This window comes from Planococcus citri, chromosome 4 (assembly GCF_950023065.1).
Source record: "Planococcus citri chromosome 4, ihPlaCitr1.1, whole genome shotgun sequence".
NCBI classification, from domain to species: Eukaryota; Metazoa; Arthropoda; class Insecta; order Hemiptera; family Pseudococcidae; genus Planococcus; species Planococcus citri.
In genome coordinates, this window is record NC_088680.1 from 38,106,525 (window position 1) to 38,122,678 (window position 16,154).

Below are 16,154 nucleotides of genomic sequence, written 5' to 3' on the forward strand. Positions count from 1 at the left end.
TATCGACCTCCCAAACTGATTGATGATGGTTTACGGTTACTTTGAAATTTTTCAAAATTCATTCTTACCTGCGCACACTGACATTATTCTGTGGGAATTTATTTGAAAAAAAATTGATTAATCGATTGAACAAAATCCAAAAATCATCTGTGAGGTCTTACAGCAGTTCGTATACCGCATTGATGGGAGGGGGAGGGAGATCGAAAATATAGCATTTCACTTTCTACCTCAATTCAATCAAATTTCAAGTCAAAGACATAAGGTTGTACCTTTGAACTAAAGTTTCAAATGCATTATTCACTCGAATACAAACTCGAAGATATTTACATATAGGCAAGGCCTATGACTAACAGATCAAATATCACATACTCGTACTTATTCATTGTACCAGATTTTTTAAATGGTTTGTTGTTTTTATAAATTATCTGATCAACTGATAAGGAAAAAAATGCATCAAGTTCTCAAGTTCATAACTAGGCATTCGTAAAATACTCACACTCTGAATGAGATGATATCGCATACGCGTACCTACAACAATCAATCACCACGACCTTATTTTATCAAATAACAGTCATATCGCAGACACAACTTCGGGGTTGAACTTCAACCTCGCCAAATACATACCTCGATAAATTCTTTTTATAAATATTTAACTAAAGCAGATTTCGTAAGCACGGAACTTTCCATCACTCGCGAGAAATAATCGTTACTGTATCACTAGTCTGTAAAACGAGTCATTTTGCGAGTGTTAGTCATAATGAAGAGTAATGCGGTTCTGATCATCAGCGCTTTAATTAGCGGTAAGTTGAATAATTATTTTAATTTATTTTTTTTTAATTTTTCGAGTAAATAGTTTATAATAATTTTCGCAGTCAGCCATGGTTTCGAAACAACTGACCCTTTTGCAAAAAAAGATGGAATTACGTGCGAGCCAAAATCTACGGAAACCATTACTCAGCCAATTCCAGCTGAGATTGCACAATGTATTTTTGAAGACTACGCCGAATTAGGAGGGTTTCCCAATGAAGCTCCGTGGAAATCATTTTTTCGACCTTTTCCGAAGCCAATGAGTCCTAAAATCATTGATGCAAAAATATACTTATATACGAGGTAAGATATTTAATGAGAAACTTTTTTTAAAAAATGAATAACTGCTGTAAATTTATAGCTATTACTTTCTTGAACTCATACTGGTGAGTGAAACACGAGTTTTTTTTTACCATGCAATCATCCAGTATACATTTTTTTTTTTTTTAATGACATAGCAAATATCCCACTCAACAATTTACCGTCAAGCTATGGAAAGATATTTCAATCGAAGGATCAGATTTCGATCCAGAACGTCCTCACACCGCGTTCATAACTCACGGATTTTCCAGTGACGGAAGCGTGCCATGGATACATGAATTGAAGGATGCTTATCTTAAACAAGTACGTATATAAAACAAAACAGTGCTAATAATAATACGACGAAAGTTGATTTTACCACAATTCAAGGCTTGTTTCGGGGAGATTAAATACTTAGAAATGTCAAAAAATAAAGTAAAATTTTGAACTCTTCGAAATGTTTTTAACAATAGGTACACTAGATAAATATGTAGTACTATAAAATTCAAAAAATCTTTAAAAATCATAGGATGTCTTGAGCAGTGATGATTTTTGATTAATCTCCAATAGAAATTCAGCCTTTCAAGTTCACTTTTCGAAACTTTTCGAAATTATTTAATGAATTAGGCCTCGTATCGATGCTTGTTTCATGCATATAGAGAGATGCTAACGTATTTATCGTGGACTGGGGTAAAGGAGCTAGTCACTGGAATTACTTGCAAGTCGCCTCGAATACTCGCGTTGTTGGAGCTGAATTGAAAAGGTATGCACTAATAAACTCAATAATAAAATCTGAGATTTGGAAGTATACTCGTTCAAGTAGGTAGTTAAATAAAATCTCGAATGAAAATAAATTTACTCGCTATTCCAATATTCATTTCAGATTTGTAAAATATCTCGTTGAAATTTGGCATCTGGATCCAGCGCGAATCCATTTTATGGGGCATAGTTTAGGAGCTCATATATCAGCATATGCCTCCAAAGGAATCCCTGGAGTTGGACAGTTGACAGGTGAGTACAATAGAAAATTGACCGGACGTTGTCAAATTATTAATAATTATTTTGAAAAAAGTAATTCACTAAACTATTTCACCGGTTTTTTTTTTTTTTTTGAGAAAAATTGGGTTGAAAAAATTCAGTTTTTCTCACTCAAGTAAGTCGAAAGTTGCCTTAAGAAAGCAACGGTAGTAAGAATATGATCTCTAATGAAGATTTTTTGAGATTTAGTTTCTCCAAACACACTCATTAATTTATGCATTTTTCAAACTATTTTGGAAAATTCGAATCACTGTAAAAACCCTCGATTTTCCGTTTGAGCAGCTGAATTTTTTCAAAGCTGTCCTATGGGTCAACGGTCTAATTTCATAACATTTATCTTCAAAATTTACCAAAATTAAATGTTTCTTCTTTAACTCTTGACTTCTCTATTTTCAGCATTCGACCCAGCTCAACCAGGATTCGAAGGAAGTCCTGCAGAAGTCCGACTAACCAAAAATGATGCGAATTTCGTCGACGTAATTCACACTAATATTAGACCAGCACCACTTTTGGGATTCGGTTTAATTTTACCAACTGGTAAGATACCTTATTGTGAAATACTCTTCACAATTTTATTATCTATCATTATTTTAGAATTTTTCACTACGATTTTACAGTTCAATCATTTGAGACATTAAAAGCAGGGATTAAGTTTTGACAAACACATTATTTATATGAGTTCAACTTTTTGAGAAAGTCAAGTAATACAGAAAAATGTCCAAAAATTCAAAATTTACTCACATGAACTCGCCAAAAAAAAATTTGAAAATGTAAAAATGAAGACATTTTTTACTGTTTTTTTCCCACCGATTTTTTAGTCTACTTGCAATTTTCATTGTTTTAGGACACGTTGATTATTACATGAACGGAGGAGCATTGCAGCCAGGTTGCATCGTACCAGCGTTTCAAGAATTGAACATCACAAGCATCAAAGATATATCCGAACTTCCTGACAACCCTGATCAAATTTTACCCATGGTGTATGCGCATGCCAAACGTAAGATATACACTACAGTCATCTTATTGTTGGAAATTATAGTGCGACAAAATGGCTTGGTTTCCTTGGATAAGTATTGTTCAATTCGATGCAACTAAGTCAAAAATTTTGAGACCATGAAGGCGTATATACATGGATGTCCAAGAAATGAGTGATCAATCCGGAAATATTTCTACTACTCGCCTATCTAAAAAATTTAGGAGTCAAACACTAACTATTGGAGGGGAAGAAAATAATCAAAATGAATTTCTTTGAATTCGGCATTTAATTGGTAATTTTGTCGCATTAAAATTTCCATACTGAAATGAAATCACGCAAATTAACGTTGACATTATTTTACCATAAAATCAATTATTGTGCAGTCATTTCAACGTGGATAGCATGTTCGCATGGTAAATCGTACGAATACTACACCGAAGCATTGCTCAATGATTATTGTACGTTTTGGGGACGTTCAACAAGCTACTTCGGTACAGTTTTGGAGTAAGTGTCTCATTATTAACATCTAATTAAAATTTAGTTGATGCAGCATTGATTTCTTACTCAACTTTTATCTGTAAATTTACCAATTTATCTAACATCTACTTGTTTCGTTGCTTTATTAGGAAAAGGTCGTAACTACATCAAAGTTGATTTCTCAGAAAACGCATTTTAATTTTTAAAGAGCATTCTATCAAGTACACTTTATAGTTTTAGATGAGGTAAGAGAACATTTGGTTATCGCAATCATTTTCCTGCTAATTTTCAAAATAAACATCCTGGTAGCACTGATTTTTCATTTTTTTATTTGAGGAACTCTGAACTGAAAAAAGTAAAATTTAACAAAGGAACTTTCACCTTAAGTCAAGCTTTTTTCATCAAAAGCCCATAAGAAATACACAGGAACGATATCCTTAAGGTGATGAGGTTGATTTTCTGCAATTAATCAGTGAAATTACGTGAAATTATGTGTTTATAATGACTTTTCTTACCAACAAATTACAAAAATCAAAAGAAATAGGTTCAATCTGAGAAACAATATCATTTAGAACCTTTTCATTGTAACGGTTTTGAAAACTTGTATTTAAAACCATTTGTTTTCGGCTATTACGAGAACAAAAAACATCGAAATTCAATTTCAAGTGTTGCATCATGTAGAGGACAAAATTCTCTTTCCAATGATACCACTATCTCATTTTTTATAAAAATTGTAGTTACGACCTTTTCCTAATAAAGCAACGAGTCTCATTATTAACATCTAATTAAAATTTAGTTGATGCAGCATTGATTTCTTACTCAACTTTTATCTGTAAATTTACCAATTTATCTAACATCTACTTGTTTATTTTAGTATCGCCACATTTGGCAGAGCAACCTTAACGTGGGAGAAATTCGATAAATGTACGTTGGATACGTGTAGTCCAATTGGTTTGTTTGCCGAACAGCATCCAGCCAGAGGAGCATTTTCTGTTGGTACTAGTGAAGCAAGTCCTTATTGCCGTAAGTTTTATTACACTTGAAAAAAAAAAAGACGCGATTGAGGAGCGATAGGTAATATCACTATTTTTTGTTCCAGAAAATGATCCAAAAATTACCCAACTAATGAAAGAATTAACGCAGCAAAGATTAGAAAAACCTATCGAGTAAGTCAGTCATAATTATTGAGTAGGTATATTTTTTTTGGTTGAAAATGAGGTACCTATAATATTATATTTTAGTGAAATCTTATCGAAACTCTTCCTTTTCACGGGACATATTTCATTACTCAAGTCAGAACCACATATGAAAAAATAAGCTTCATTTTGTACTATTTTCGTTACAATTAATTTTCATTTTTTTTTTTTTTAGAGAAAGGAATACCGGCGCCAAAGGAGGAATCAAGTTTCTTAAGGACTTCTTTAAACCTTATTTCTAAATCAAGAATGAATCCTTCCAAAGTATTTGGTTAAATTGATGAGCTTTGAACATCTTTCCTACACTGTGTTGGATGAAACTATGAAATTGAAGATAGAAGATTGATTATAATTCAAAACAAAATGATTTTTGTGAAATCTACCTGAAAGAAATTAAAAATTAGACTTCGTTTGTAAATTTTTACACTTAGAATATCATCACAGGAATTTCTTGCTACACCAGTGCCGAATAATTGAAAAGTGTAACTCGAAATGCGACCTATTTTGGAGTAATCGCCGAAAACGATCAAAAAGGTGTCTGTAATAAGCATCGACCAAAGTTATAGGTCTCAAACTTCATTTTTGGCCTTTACAGAGTGATTTGAAGTGTTTGAAGAAACTTTGAAAAATTTCTAGAGAATTCAGAAGGTTCAAAACTACAGTTTTCGATACCTAGTTGCGCTCAAGTTGTCACTTTTTAACATCTCACGTCAATAAAATTTCAAAGTTTGACATTTTTGTCATTCAATATTGAAATAGGCAAATCTCTATTGAAAACTGTCTGAAAATCCACTAGAAATCATTGCCGTTTTTTTGTTTTTTACCAACACTCAATCAAATTCAAAAACGACACTTTCAAAATTTAAAATTCAACTTTCCATACTAACTTGCATTTCACAGCAGTACATAACCTATACATGTAAATAAGCACAACCATTACTCGTAGGAATCAACAAGACAACATCGTTCAAGGTGACATCAATCAACAGTTCAACACCCATCATTTTTTCAAATTTTAGTTACAACAGCCATTATTCAATCAGCAAGATGATTATAGAGTGGCAGATACAATATTTTCAACCCTTTTAAAATCCTTGTAACCAGCTGTTTGTCAAATCAATTGCTCATGTGAGACGGCTACAAAAATTCAGTACATTCGACTTCATCAACTCGACAATAGGTTTACTGACGAGAATTTTCATCAAAAATTAATTTTAATTGGCAAAAGTAATGTTTTTATTTGAATTTTATTTAACAGCAATAATGGAAGTTTCAAGCGTACATTTTCATTTAATTTTTTTCTGCAGGCATTACACGTCAACATACACAAGTTACCCACAACCTTACTCAAAATGAAGTCGTTTTTACTGCTAACACTTTTATTGGGCGTAATTTTTGGTAATGTAACTCGAGCGTAAATTAAATACCGAAAACTTTTTGTAAAGATGGAATTAATTAATTCAATTGAGTACTTACAGTTCGAACAGCATCAGCAAACGGTTCAGATAACGAAGGTAATACTTATATTTCTTGCTTGCCTCTTCACCTAAAAAAAAAAGAAACGTCAAAATTGAGTTTTTGGCCTTTAAAACTTCACGCGAAATGAAAAATCTTAAAATTGTTTACTATTGCAGGAGGAGGAGAAGAAGAAGAAGAACGAGGTGAGGAAGGGGATGAGGAGGGTGAAGAAGAAGAAGGAGAAGAAGGTGAAGAGGAAGAAGCTGCACAGCAAGGTATAGGAACAATTACTCAATTAGACATTGACAAAATAAGCAAACTACCTACATATTACAGTATCCAATCCATTATACTCGTAGACATGCTATCTTACAATGTATAAGGACTAACTAATGATTAAAATCAATAGTTTTGACGTTCGCTGGCCTACTTTACTAATCTCATTTTTACCTACAGGGCCCGTATTTCCGAACCTGATCTGTACACTATTCACTACCCAAGGATGTAACGCAGGTTGCGGAATCGTTGCCAAAATATACGGAAACGAAAGCACCGGATACTGCAACGATCAAAACATTTGTGTTTGTGATCCTTCTGAAAACCTAACTTTGGATGACTTATGGGACCGAAAGTTCGACAGCAAGGTTGTTTTGCCTCAGGTCAAACTCGACTCAGAACTCTCCAAACAAGTATTCGAGATACTAAAAGCATCCTTCATGTCATCCGAAGAGACCAAAGCAGCGTTAGAATCCGTTTTACCAACCGAGTACCAAAATATTCGCATCAAGACTAAAGTGCCTTCTACCAAAATAGTCCAACCTGAGAGGAAATTCAATAAAGAAGAAGCCAAAAAATACACAACTCTCAAGTTACGATCGTTCATAAATAAAGAATTTCCAAAAGACATCGATTACAAGAAATCTCTCAACGAAGCTTTGGAAAACGCTCCGGATGAATTAGCTTTTCAACACTTGGTACATGATGTTCGTCGTACGCATAATCCCATATTAGGAAAAGTGGTCGATGAGTTCTTGCAGTTGAGTCAAGAGGACGAACAGCCAATGGATGAAAAAGAGGAAGACCTTGAAGAATTCGTCGATAATCATATCATCAACGAACTCATAAAAGCCACTCGAGCCAAAGCTAAGAGTCCTGGTACACCTCCAGCAGCCAACTCAAAAGGACCATCCAAACCAGGCCAAAAATCCATCAAACCACCTATCAGTCAAAACTCTGGTGGCCCTCGCCCACCTCAAAATCCACCTCTATTTTCTTCTGTAACCGTTGACTACACACTACCAAAGTCTACCATCAACAAAACAGTCATAGATAATTTCCGCAACCCAGTTGATAAAACCTGGACAGGACCCAATTACGATGTTCGTTTTAAGCGTGTATCTCCTTCAGGCGATACTCAACTTTGGTGGAGAAAAGATAACGATGAGGTTTACCTACACAGACATGCAGATGGAGCTGTCGACCAAAACTGGAATTTCGGTGGTAAAGTGTTCATTGGATTATATCGAGATATCGATAGAACTCAAATACAGAGTTGGGAATTCGACAAAACTAGACTGGACTACGACAGGTCTCCAAATGGTACACCTCATCGAGTTTGGTACAACAACAACAGGGACGAGGGTGCGTATAAAAAGTACACCGAGATTATCAAATCCTGGTGCGATGCAAACGATTTCTTCGTTGAGAAAGAATCTTGCGTCATTTTTTAATGAATAACTGACCATAACAGAAAAGAAAATAGAAAAAATGTGAAAAAAACAATGTTAGATTTTATGTGTATAAATGTATAATAAAACTGTTCCTATTTCAAATGAAGATCATTCGTGTACTTTTTCATCAACTACTTCAGCACATCTACCTGTTAACTCTCTGAAGAGCGTCTTGTCTGCTTTTTTGGAATTCCCAAAGCTCCAAAATGCAAATTGAAAATTTTAAATTTAAAAGCCACGTAGATTCCAGGAATCAATTTCAAATTTTGAAAAAAAATGATGGAAATTTTGTAATTTGGAGGCAATGCCAGTTCCAGACATTTATTTAAAATATCGTAATTTGGGAACCATGCAAACTCTAATTATTTTCAATTTTCAATAGTTTCAAGGCTGTTTGAATTTGGAAAATTGATTTGAAATTTTATAATTTTAAGGCCACGTAAGCTTCAAAAATCAAATTGAAATTTCGTAAATTTGGAAGCCATGGACCAAAAGGCAAAAATTTTAAATCCGGAATACATACATCCGGTTAGAATAAAGTCCTGCAATAATATTCCAATAGGTATTGAATCATACTTCACAAAGCTTTATAACGCTACTGGCAAATTTGTGCATCATCAAAATCACATTTCAAAAAATTCTTACCTAGTACTTTCGGTATTCGCTGAAAAATTATAATTTTTTCAGACATTCACAGTCAATCGTTACGTTAATTGCTCAGGCTGGCATACATAACACACTCAAGTTCATTAGTAACACGAATCGAAAATGAAACCAGACTGCAATTCTCGTTAAGACACACCAACAGTTAAACACTAGTTGAACACAACAATTGATGAAAATTGAAAGCAGGTGAAAAATGAGCAAAATAATTTTTTTGATATGTGCTTTACAAGTCCTTGTAACATGTGAGAGATTTATTGATTTTTTTATTCATAACAGATTTGATTTGATTTATAACCTAACAACGCCTTCTATTCATTTCAGTACGAATTACCTCCGCAGGTCCATCAAGAACGGCTTCCTACATTTCTGATGATGAAGCTGACGACGACGACAATCAATATCAATCATCACAAGAAGACAGTGAATTCGAAAGTGGTTCAGATTCCGACAGCGAAAATGAAAATGAAGCTAATGAAGCTGAAGAAGAAAAAGGCAAGTATTCCCACGAGTACGAGTATTTTATTTCTTCTACTCGTAGGTACATCATTGATTTTGACTCATACTTGTTGTTAAATGCACCACAGAGCCACCTCACTTCAACTGCATAATAATTGGTGATCAAGCATGCAATGCAACCTGCTCGACATTAGCTTTTTTGTACAACTCAAGTAGCCAAGGTACCTGTGATAAGTCTCACATTTGCCAATGCACATTGGAGAATAAACCTCTCGCCGCATTATGGAACGATAAATTCCAAAAAAATAAAACTTCCAGACGTCTGCTACAAAAAATCACCGAGGATGAAGACCTCGAAAGCAACGTTTACGAAATACTCCAAAAATACCCTCGAACTGCTACCGATTCCATTCATGAACTCAAAGAAGAATATCCTGATACCAAGGAATACAATAAATTGAAACCAAATGGGCAATTCAACATGCCTGTGTCAAAATACATCGATCAAGATGGCCAACTAGATCGTAAATCGTTACGCAAGTATCTTTCAATCCGGATACATAAGTCTCTTAAAAAAGGAGATTACAAAATCGATAACTTGCATTACAAAACGAACATAGAAGCTTTTCTCGAAGACGATTCAATCCTGCCAGTGATCGTTAATGATACACATTTCGCCAAATTTCTTGCTAAGCTATTTCCCAAAGATAAGATCGAAGAAGTAACCAATGAAGATTTGAAAGCATTCGACGAAATATCAGATTTCGTTGAATCGGTAATCGTTGAGCAGTTTATTAAATATCTCAAAGATGAAAAAAAATCTAAGAAGAAACAGGAAAAAAAGTCCAAGAAGAAAAACCATAAAAAATCTGAAAAATCTGATGAAAAAGCTGCATTTGCTATATTGTTTAAAGATTTCAATTCAATAAACGATTACAAAATGTTAAACGAACACTGGAGCACCAAGACCACTGATGTGCGTTTAGTAAAGAAAAAAAATGGCTCGATTGATTTAGATTGGAAAAATGAAAAAAATGGAAATCAGGTAGTACTGAGCAAACAAAGTGATGGCACCATCAAGCAAACTTGGCAATTCGGTACCAAAGCTACCATCGAATTGGAGGTCGGTAGTAATGGTTCAATTAAGCAAAGCTGGAAAATAGGCGATAAGACATATAAATACACGAAATCGGACAAAAAGGTCAACTTTTCAGGTGATGTGAACAAAAAAGACTTGGCTATTTACAAACACAAGATTAGGACCTGGTGTGAAAAAAATCAAAAATTATTCATCGCAAATGACTGCATTATTTTCAATAAAGCATAAAAACTCATGTAGGTACTCTAAATGACAAATAAATTTTTAAAAACATTAAAATTAAATTTTTCCAGAAAAAAAATCAAAATCATAAAAATGTAGGTACCTACCTACGTACTAAAAAATGAAAACAGAACTGCCGTAAATAAATTCGAAGACTGGAAATTAAATAAAAAATTCTGGAAATATAACCAAAAATGGAAAATAAAAGTGAAACTAAGAAAAAAAATGAAACTGAAACTATGAAAATTAAAATTGAAGATTTTGAACATTAAATCAAAAACATGAAACCATGCAAACTAAAAATTTTGAAAATGACATTGAAAATTCTGAACATTGAATCGAAGTAATGAAAATAAAACTGGAAACTCTGAAAATGAATTTGAAAACTGAATATAAAATCAAAACCAGAAAATAAGATCAAACATTGGCAATTAAATCAAAAAATCTTAATACTGAATCATAAACTGAAAATTAAATTAAAAAATGAAAATATAAATTGAATGTTCTGAAAATATATTTGAAAAATTGGAAGTAAAATCAAAAAAGTTTTGATTTTTGTGACAAAAATTTCGACTTCTTGCGACAATAAATTATAGCTTTCAGTTCAGAAGAAAGAGTTTTCATTTTGATTACAAAAGACAAAGGGTTTCATTTTCAAGTTTTGTGACAAAAAGTTTCAATTTGCGAATTACATACAAAACACCGATGAGGTCCTATTTCTCTCTAGGACCGTGCAAAATAACCCATAGCTCCGATATAATAAATCTTTGGGCAAATAAAAGGTTTTTCTAGACAATCAAATTATACTTTTGTGACGAAATACTCAGCAGTATTGTAGTAAATGTTTAGTTTTTTATTTAGGGACCTTCGATTGAGGAGGAACGAATAACATTTTGCAAGTGGTGAATGTATTGTTTCAAGGTGTAGGTAGATTTTTTCATTTTTTAAAATGGTTATTCTTTTGTTTCGTTAATAGGTAATTAGGTATAGATTAGGTAGATATTTTGTGAGCAGGGAGTCAGGTAAATGAATGATCACTAGTTCACAGAATGACAGAATAATGAAAAGAAAGTATGAAAAATATCTCATGGCACTCTGCATTTATCGATATACGAGTACGAGTAGAATGAATTGGGTAAATTGCACAGTGATTCAGAAAATCGAGATTTACAGTTGAAATTTTCACATTTTTACTCTTCGATAGTTTTTAAGATTAGATTCAAAGACACAGGTAACTAATTCTCCCTCAAATATTATGACATGACACATTTATCATTATTAACCTTATTTATCAATTAGAATCAGGATCTTAGGTCTTGATACTTCGATCAGAGTACATCAGATAATTTTCAAGGTAAGGTATATAATTACTGATATCCAATAACATTTTCCCCTACATAATTTTTATTCTGTGTATCTACGAATACGTAACTGCTCTTTATACCTTAAAAACAGAAAAAGAAAAATAGAACTGCTTCATAACGGACGGTATTCCGTTAAAATTGAGGAAGGTGAGTGAGATGTACCTACCTATTTTTGGAAAGTACCTATTGAAAAAAAAATAGGCACCTACCTAAATAAAATCCTCAAATTGAGCCTGATGGAAAATGAGATTAAAATACATACAAATCAAACTTCAATGAATTTTTTCAATTTTCATCAAAAATAATCCAACTCATGTTGCATAATCTCAATGTTCTATTTAAGTCTTCAAACAAATTCAAATTATTAGTGAATATTTATTTTGAATAAATTAGCAAACAATCAAGTGCAATTAACGAGAGCACGTGGATATTAAACTGAACAGCAGATACAAGTAGGTATTTACTCAAGTGCCTTACTCTGCGAATAATTCAACACCAATTACTCAGTGAAGTATTAGAATTAAACTTGTACCTAACTCGCAAAATACATTTACTTTTCCTTCGTTGATGCTGTAACTACTATCCATCATAAAAGCGTAGCTAAAATTCACCAAATCCACATGGACTTGAACATGACATTATATTCGTTGATTCTCTTCACCTCCAGTAAGTACCTATCAATATTACTGCATTATTTCATTCGCTTCTAGTAAATTATTAATGAGTAATGACACACTAAACATTCGTAGATTTATTAATATGTTGGTGCAGAATTATCAAATCAAGCGCTGATAAGTTCCAAACTCCCGAACAAGCTTCATTCACTGACCAATCCAACAGTATGTTTATATTCCTTCGTCATCCAGTTGCCACCAAACTTGACGTATACATTTTTTTCTAATGTAGATCTTGACAGTTTTTAGACCTGATCTAGGATGCATTCTTTTCGGCGCAGCTGGTTGTTCGATAACTTGCAACGTTATGTGCGACATGTACGGCTGCCAAACCTACAATCCCATCTGCCTGGACGAAATATACTGCGAATGTAACGAAAAATACGAAATTTCATCCTCCCTTACAGCAACCACATCCGATTACAACAGTCTATCGTTCAATAAATTATGGAACTATAAACTAAACAAATCGAAAACATCGAAGAAAATCCGCCAAAAGATATTCCAAGATCCAGAGACGTTCGACGAAATACTGAAAATACTCAGAGATCCTCATAAAACCGGACTCCACGTCATAAGACGATTACAAGATTTACATCCGAAATGGACCAGCGTATCGGAGCTCGAACCACGCCAACTAGGTTACATAAATAATCTCATCGAAGGAGAGCAACTAAACGATAACGAGTTGCATGAGTATTTAGAGACGAATATGGAACCGATGATCGAAGAAACGTATGATCAATTGCAGAACGTTGAACTCGAAGTTAGATTGAGTGATGCTTTGGATCAAATCGATAGAGAAGAGGAAATAAGGCAAATCGTGGAGCAAATTGCTTTACTGAATAAATCATCTTTGAATGATTACACAAAGAAGCATCTGAAGCAGAAAGGATTAGAGGTAGATGATCTAGCTGAAATGTTGAATAAGGAGAATTCAGGTTTGGTATCAGTTTACGATGCCGATCAACTTATATTGGCCAGCGTTCTGGAAAAATTACTTGATATTAAAGAGAATAACAGAATCGTTGACGTCAAAAGAACAGCCGGAAACAAACAGTTTGCTTTGAGCGAAGAAATGACTGTAGGCAGAGAAGATCTGTTTGATTCGAATTTCAACGCTGATGAAGATACAGGAGACACAAAATCGTTCATATTGAGCGAGGAAATGACCGTAGGAAGGGAAGATCTGTATGATTCTGATTTTGCAAGATCGATAAAAAGTTCTGATTCTGAATCTGAATCGAAGAAAAATAAACGTAAGTTTAAAGAAGACAAATCACAGAAGCGCGATCGATATGAAATCAACAAATCAAACCGAATTTCTGACAGAAAGATTATTATTAATAATAACAACAACAACAACAATAACAACGACGAATATTACTCATCTGACAGTATCAACAATAACAATAACAATAATGATGGGGAATATTCATCTTACTACGACGATTATTACACTACAGCTACAGATCCACCTTATCCACCTCCACCTCCACCTCCTTACAGCAGTTACTATAATCCGGCTCCAGCATATTCATCTTACTATGGTGATGAGAATTATCGTAGGCAAGGTCCAGTTCAGTACCAGATGAACAGTAATTTTGGAGGATCATTACCACCGATGCCACCGCCGCCACCGCCACCACCGGCGAACATTTGCTGTGGAGGATACGGTAATTTTGGACCACCACCGCCACCGCCGCCGCCTCAATCGTGGGATGCTAATTGCTGTGATGGAGACCGTTCAAGTTGGATGGAAACCTTTTTTCCATGGTAGCTAGTAGGTATTTCAAAGATGACGGAACCGACATAGACGCTCAATTTTAATAATCAAATGTTCGATGAATCACGTAGTAATGTAACTCGTAATTAAGTTAAAATAGGTAAATTATAAATAAATAAACACTCAACTCGTGAATACTTACATATATGGTAGATTGGTAGATGCATTTTCACGTCGAAATAAAACAGTATTCCACACACCGAACTCAAAAGAGTATCTGAATGAATATGTGTGAAAGCTGAATTGAGCTGAACTCCTGTAACTCGAAGTTTGTATTTGAATGCGAAAGATGAGTGATCACGATCACGAATGCACTAATTTAGTAACGCTTGTGATAGCGAATATTGAGTAGACCCTACCATCCACCATCCGCCATGATAACGAAGTGTTCATTGCGAATGCGATGACTTGACTACACGATCAGCAGATCACCTAGCAGAACCGATTCTTGAAGTTGAGTTGATTATTTGTATTGAAACGCGATCGCGAAGGTTCTGAAAATAATGATCAAGTACATAACACGAAGTAATCGATGAACAAAAAACTGAAGAAATTACAGCCACGATTCCACGAAGCACGCAATTGACGCAATGCAAAACCCACCGACAGTCCGACAGGAAATTGATAACAGTGATAACAGAACGGTCAACCGATCGAGTGACCGAAGGAGACGGAGTAGAGGATCGAACGAGACCGAAGATCAAGTAGTGGGTAGTAAACTACGACTACGATAAAGTTTTTTTATGATTTTTTTTTGCAAAGACAAAAAACGTTTTTGTAGACCAGTTCTCATTGAGCGTGCCCATGATATCGCTATGGATACCAGTTTGGACCATGCTGTTAACTAGCGGCGGTAGAATAACCAATCGTTTTAGATGTAAAATGATTTTCACAAATTCGCTACGGAATTTTTGTTTTGGTGTGTTAGCGTACATATGATATTTATTACCTTTACATTGGCATAATTTATAATTCCAACTAATGCGTCCACAGCCAGGGCAGTAGCGTGTGGCAGATCATCATGGCAAACCCTTAGTAGATACATAAACTGGAATTTTGCCATTGCCTTGGACAATAAAATTCGTGATGTTATCCTCCGACAAAATTACTAAATACGAATAATACAATACATGATGATAAAATAAATTTTAAAATGCACCAAAATACCTCAATACGTTTTTTTTTTCAAAAAAATGCAAACTCGAAGGAAACATACATATATTCATTGCGATTGAGAAAGGATTAGGTGAAATTATATTCAGAATTCACTTTTTCTCAAATATCTAAAAAAAAAGTAAAGTTGAAATACTTTCATTGGAAGAAAAATGAATAAAATTATCTGATGCAGTAAGTTTTTAAAAAAAAAAACAAATGTAAGTATTGCTTTCGGCAAAAAAAATAATACCTATTGGAAATCTGTCCCTTCGGCAAAAAAAATAATACCTATTGGAAATCTGTCCCGTCGGCCGTCCTTCATCCCTTCCTCATAAAAAATTGAATAAAAAACCGGAGAAGACTTACCTATTTTTTATTAGATTAATTTTTTAAAGCTTAAAGTATTGAGAGAGGTTCTATTCGGAGAAATCACATTTTTTCCTCAAATATCCAATACAAAAAAACTTCAAATAGGTAATCGAAAAATAAATAAAATCATTTGATGCTGTATTATTTTGAAAATGATACTACGTACATATAATATAGAAATCAAAATTTTTCAATGTTGCTTTTTGGCAACAAAAAAAATGATTTTATTGGAATAGGTATCTAAAATTTGAAGAATTTTCTTCAAAACAATAAAACAATGTTGAAAGGAATAACTTCTTAGAGCATGCATCTACATGCATTACCTATGTAACTTGGAAAAATGTAAAAAAAATTACTCAATTGTTTCGAACATGAAAAAAA

At 33.8% G+C, this 16,154-nt stretch overlaps 4 protein-coding genes across 6 annotated transcripts; all 4 read left to right on the top strand.

The window, feature by feature from the left end:
• Positions 1–640: 640 nt before the first annotated feature.
• LOC135843049 (inactive pancreatic lipase-related protein 1-like) lies at positions 641–5,212 on the top strand. 2 transcript variants are annotated; one of them, XM_065360784.1, is made up of 11 exons: positions 642–800; positions 873–1,110; positions 1,266–1,431; positions 1,767–1,870; positions 1,991–2,118; positions 2,542–2,682; positions 2,990–3,142; positions 3,505–3,625; positions 4,473–4,621; positions 4,698–4,764; positions 4,970–5,212. In XM_065360784.1, exons 1-11 carry the CDS (start codon positions 758–760, stop codon positions 5,034–5,036), a joined length of 1,377 nt encoding a protein of 458 aa, XP_065216856.1. In that variant the 5' UTR covers positions 642–757; the 3' UTR covers positions 5,037–5,212. The 2 variants fall into 2 exon arrangements, with proteins under 2 accessions (XP_065216858.1, XP_065216856.1); XM_065360786.1 differs by lacking the exons at positions 4,473–4,621; positions 4,698–4,764; positions 4,970–5,212 and adding an exon at positions 3,748–4,357 and having other exon boundaries at positions 641–800.
• A 149-nt stretch (positions 5,213–5,361) lies between these two features.
• Positions 5,362–8,090, top strand: LOC135843048 (uncharacterized). Of its 2 annotated transcripts, XM_065360782.1 has the most exons (5): positions 5,362–6,021; positions 6,102–6,192; positions 6,273–6,308; positions 6,429–6,527; positions 6,709–8,090. In XM_065360782.1, the coding sequence occupies exons 2-5, from the start codon at positions 6,147–6,149 to the stop codon at positions 7,980–7,982; spliced, it is 1,455 nt and encodes a 484-aa protein (XP_065216854.1). In that variant the 5' UTR covers positions 5,362–6,021; positions 6,102–6,146; the 3' UTR covers positions 7,983–8,090. The 2 variants fall into 2 exon arrangements, with proteins under 2 accessions (XP_065216854.1, XP_065216855.1); XM_065360783.1 differs by lacking the exon at positions 6,429–6,527.
• Positions 8,091–8,760: 670 nt separating this feature from the next.
• On the top strand, positions 8,761–10,882 carry LOC135845264 (uncharacterized). Its single transcript, XM_065363729.1, has 3 exons — positions 8,761–8,890; positions 8,970–9,140; positions 9,233–10,882. The coding sequence occupies exons 1-3, from the start codon at positions 8,842–8,844 to the stop codon at positions 10,429–10,431; spliced, it is 1,419 nt and encodes a 472-aa protein (XP_065219801.1). The 5' UTR covers positions 8,761–8,841; the 3' UTR covers positions 10,432–10,882.
• Positions 10,883–12,262: 1,380 nt separating this feature from the next.
• LOC135842289 (J domain-containing protein DDB_G0295729-like) lies at positions 12,263–14,376 on the top strand. The gene is made up of 3 exons (XM_065359674.1): positions 12,263–12,455; positions 12,539–12,628; positions 12,706–14,376. The coding sequence occupies exons 1-3, from the start codon at positions 12,410–12,412 to the stop codon at positions 14,241–14,243; spliced, it is 1,674 nt and encodes a 557-aa protein (XP_065215746.1). The 5' UTR covers positions 12,263–12,409; the 3' UTR covers positions 14,244–14,376.
• Positions 14,377–16,154: the final 1,778 nt, after the last annotated feature.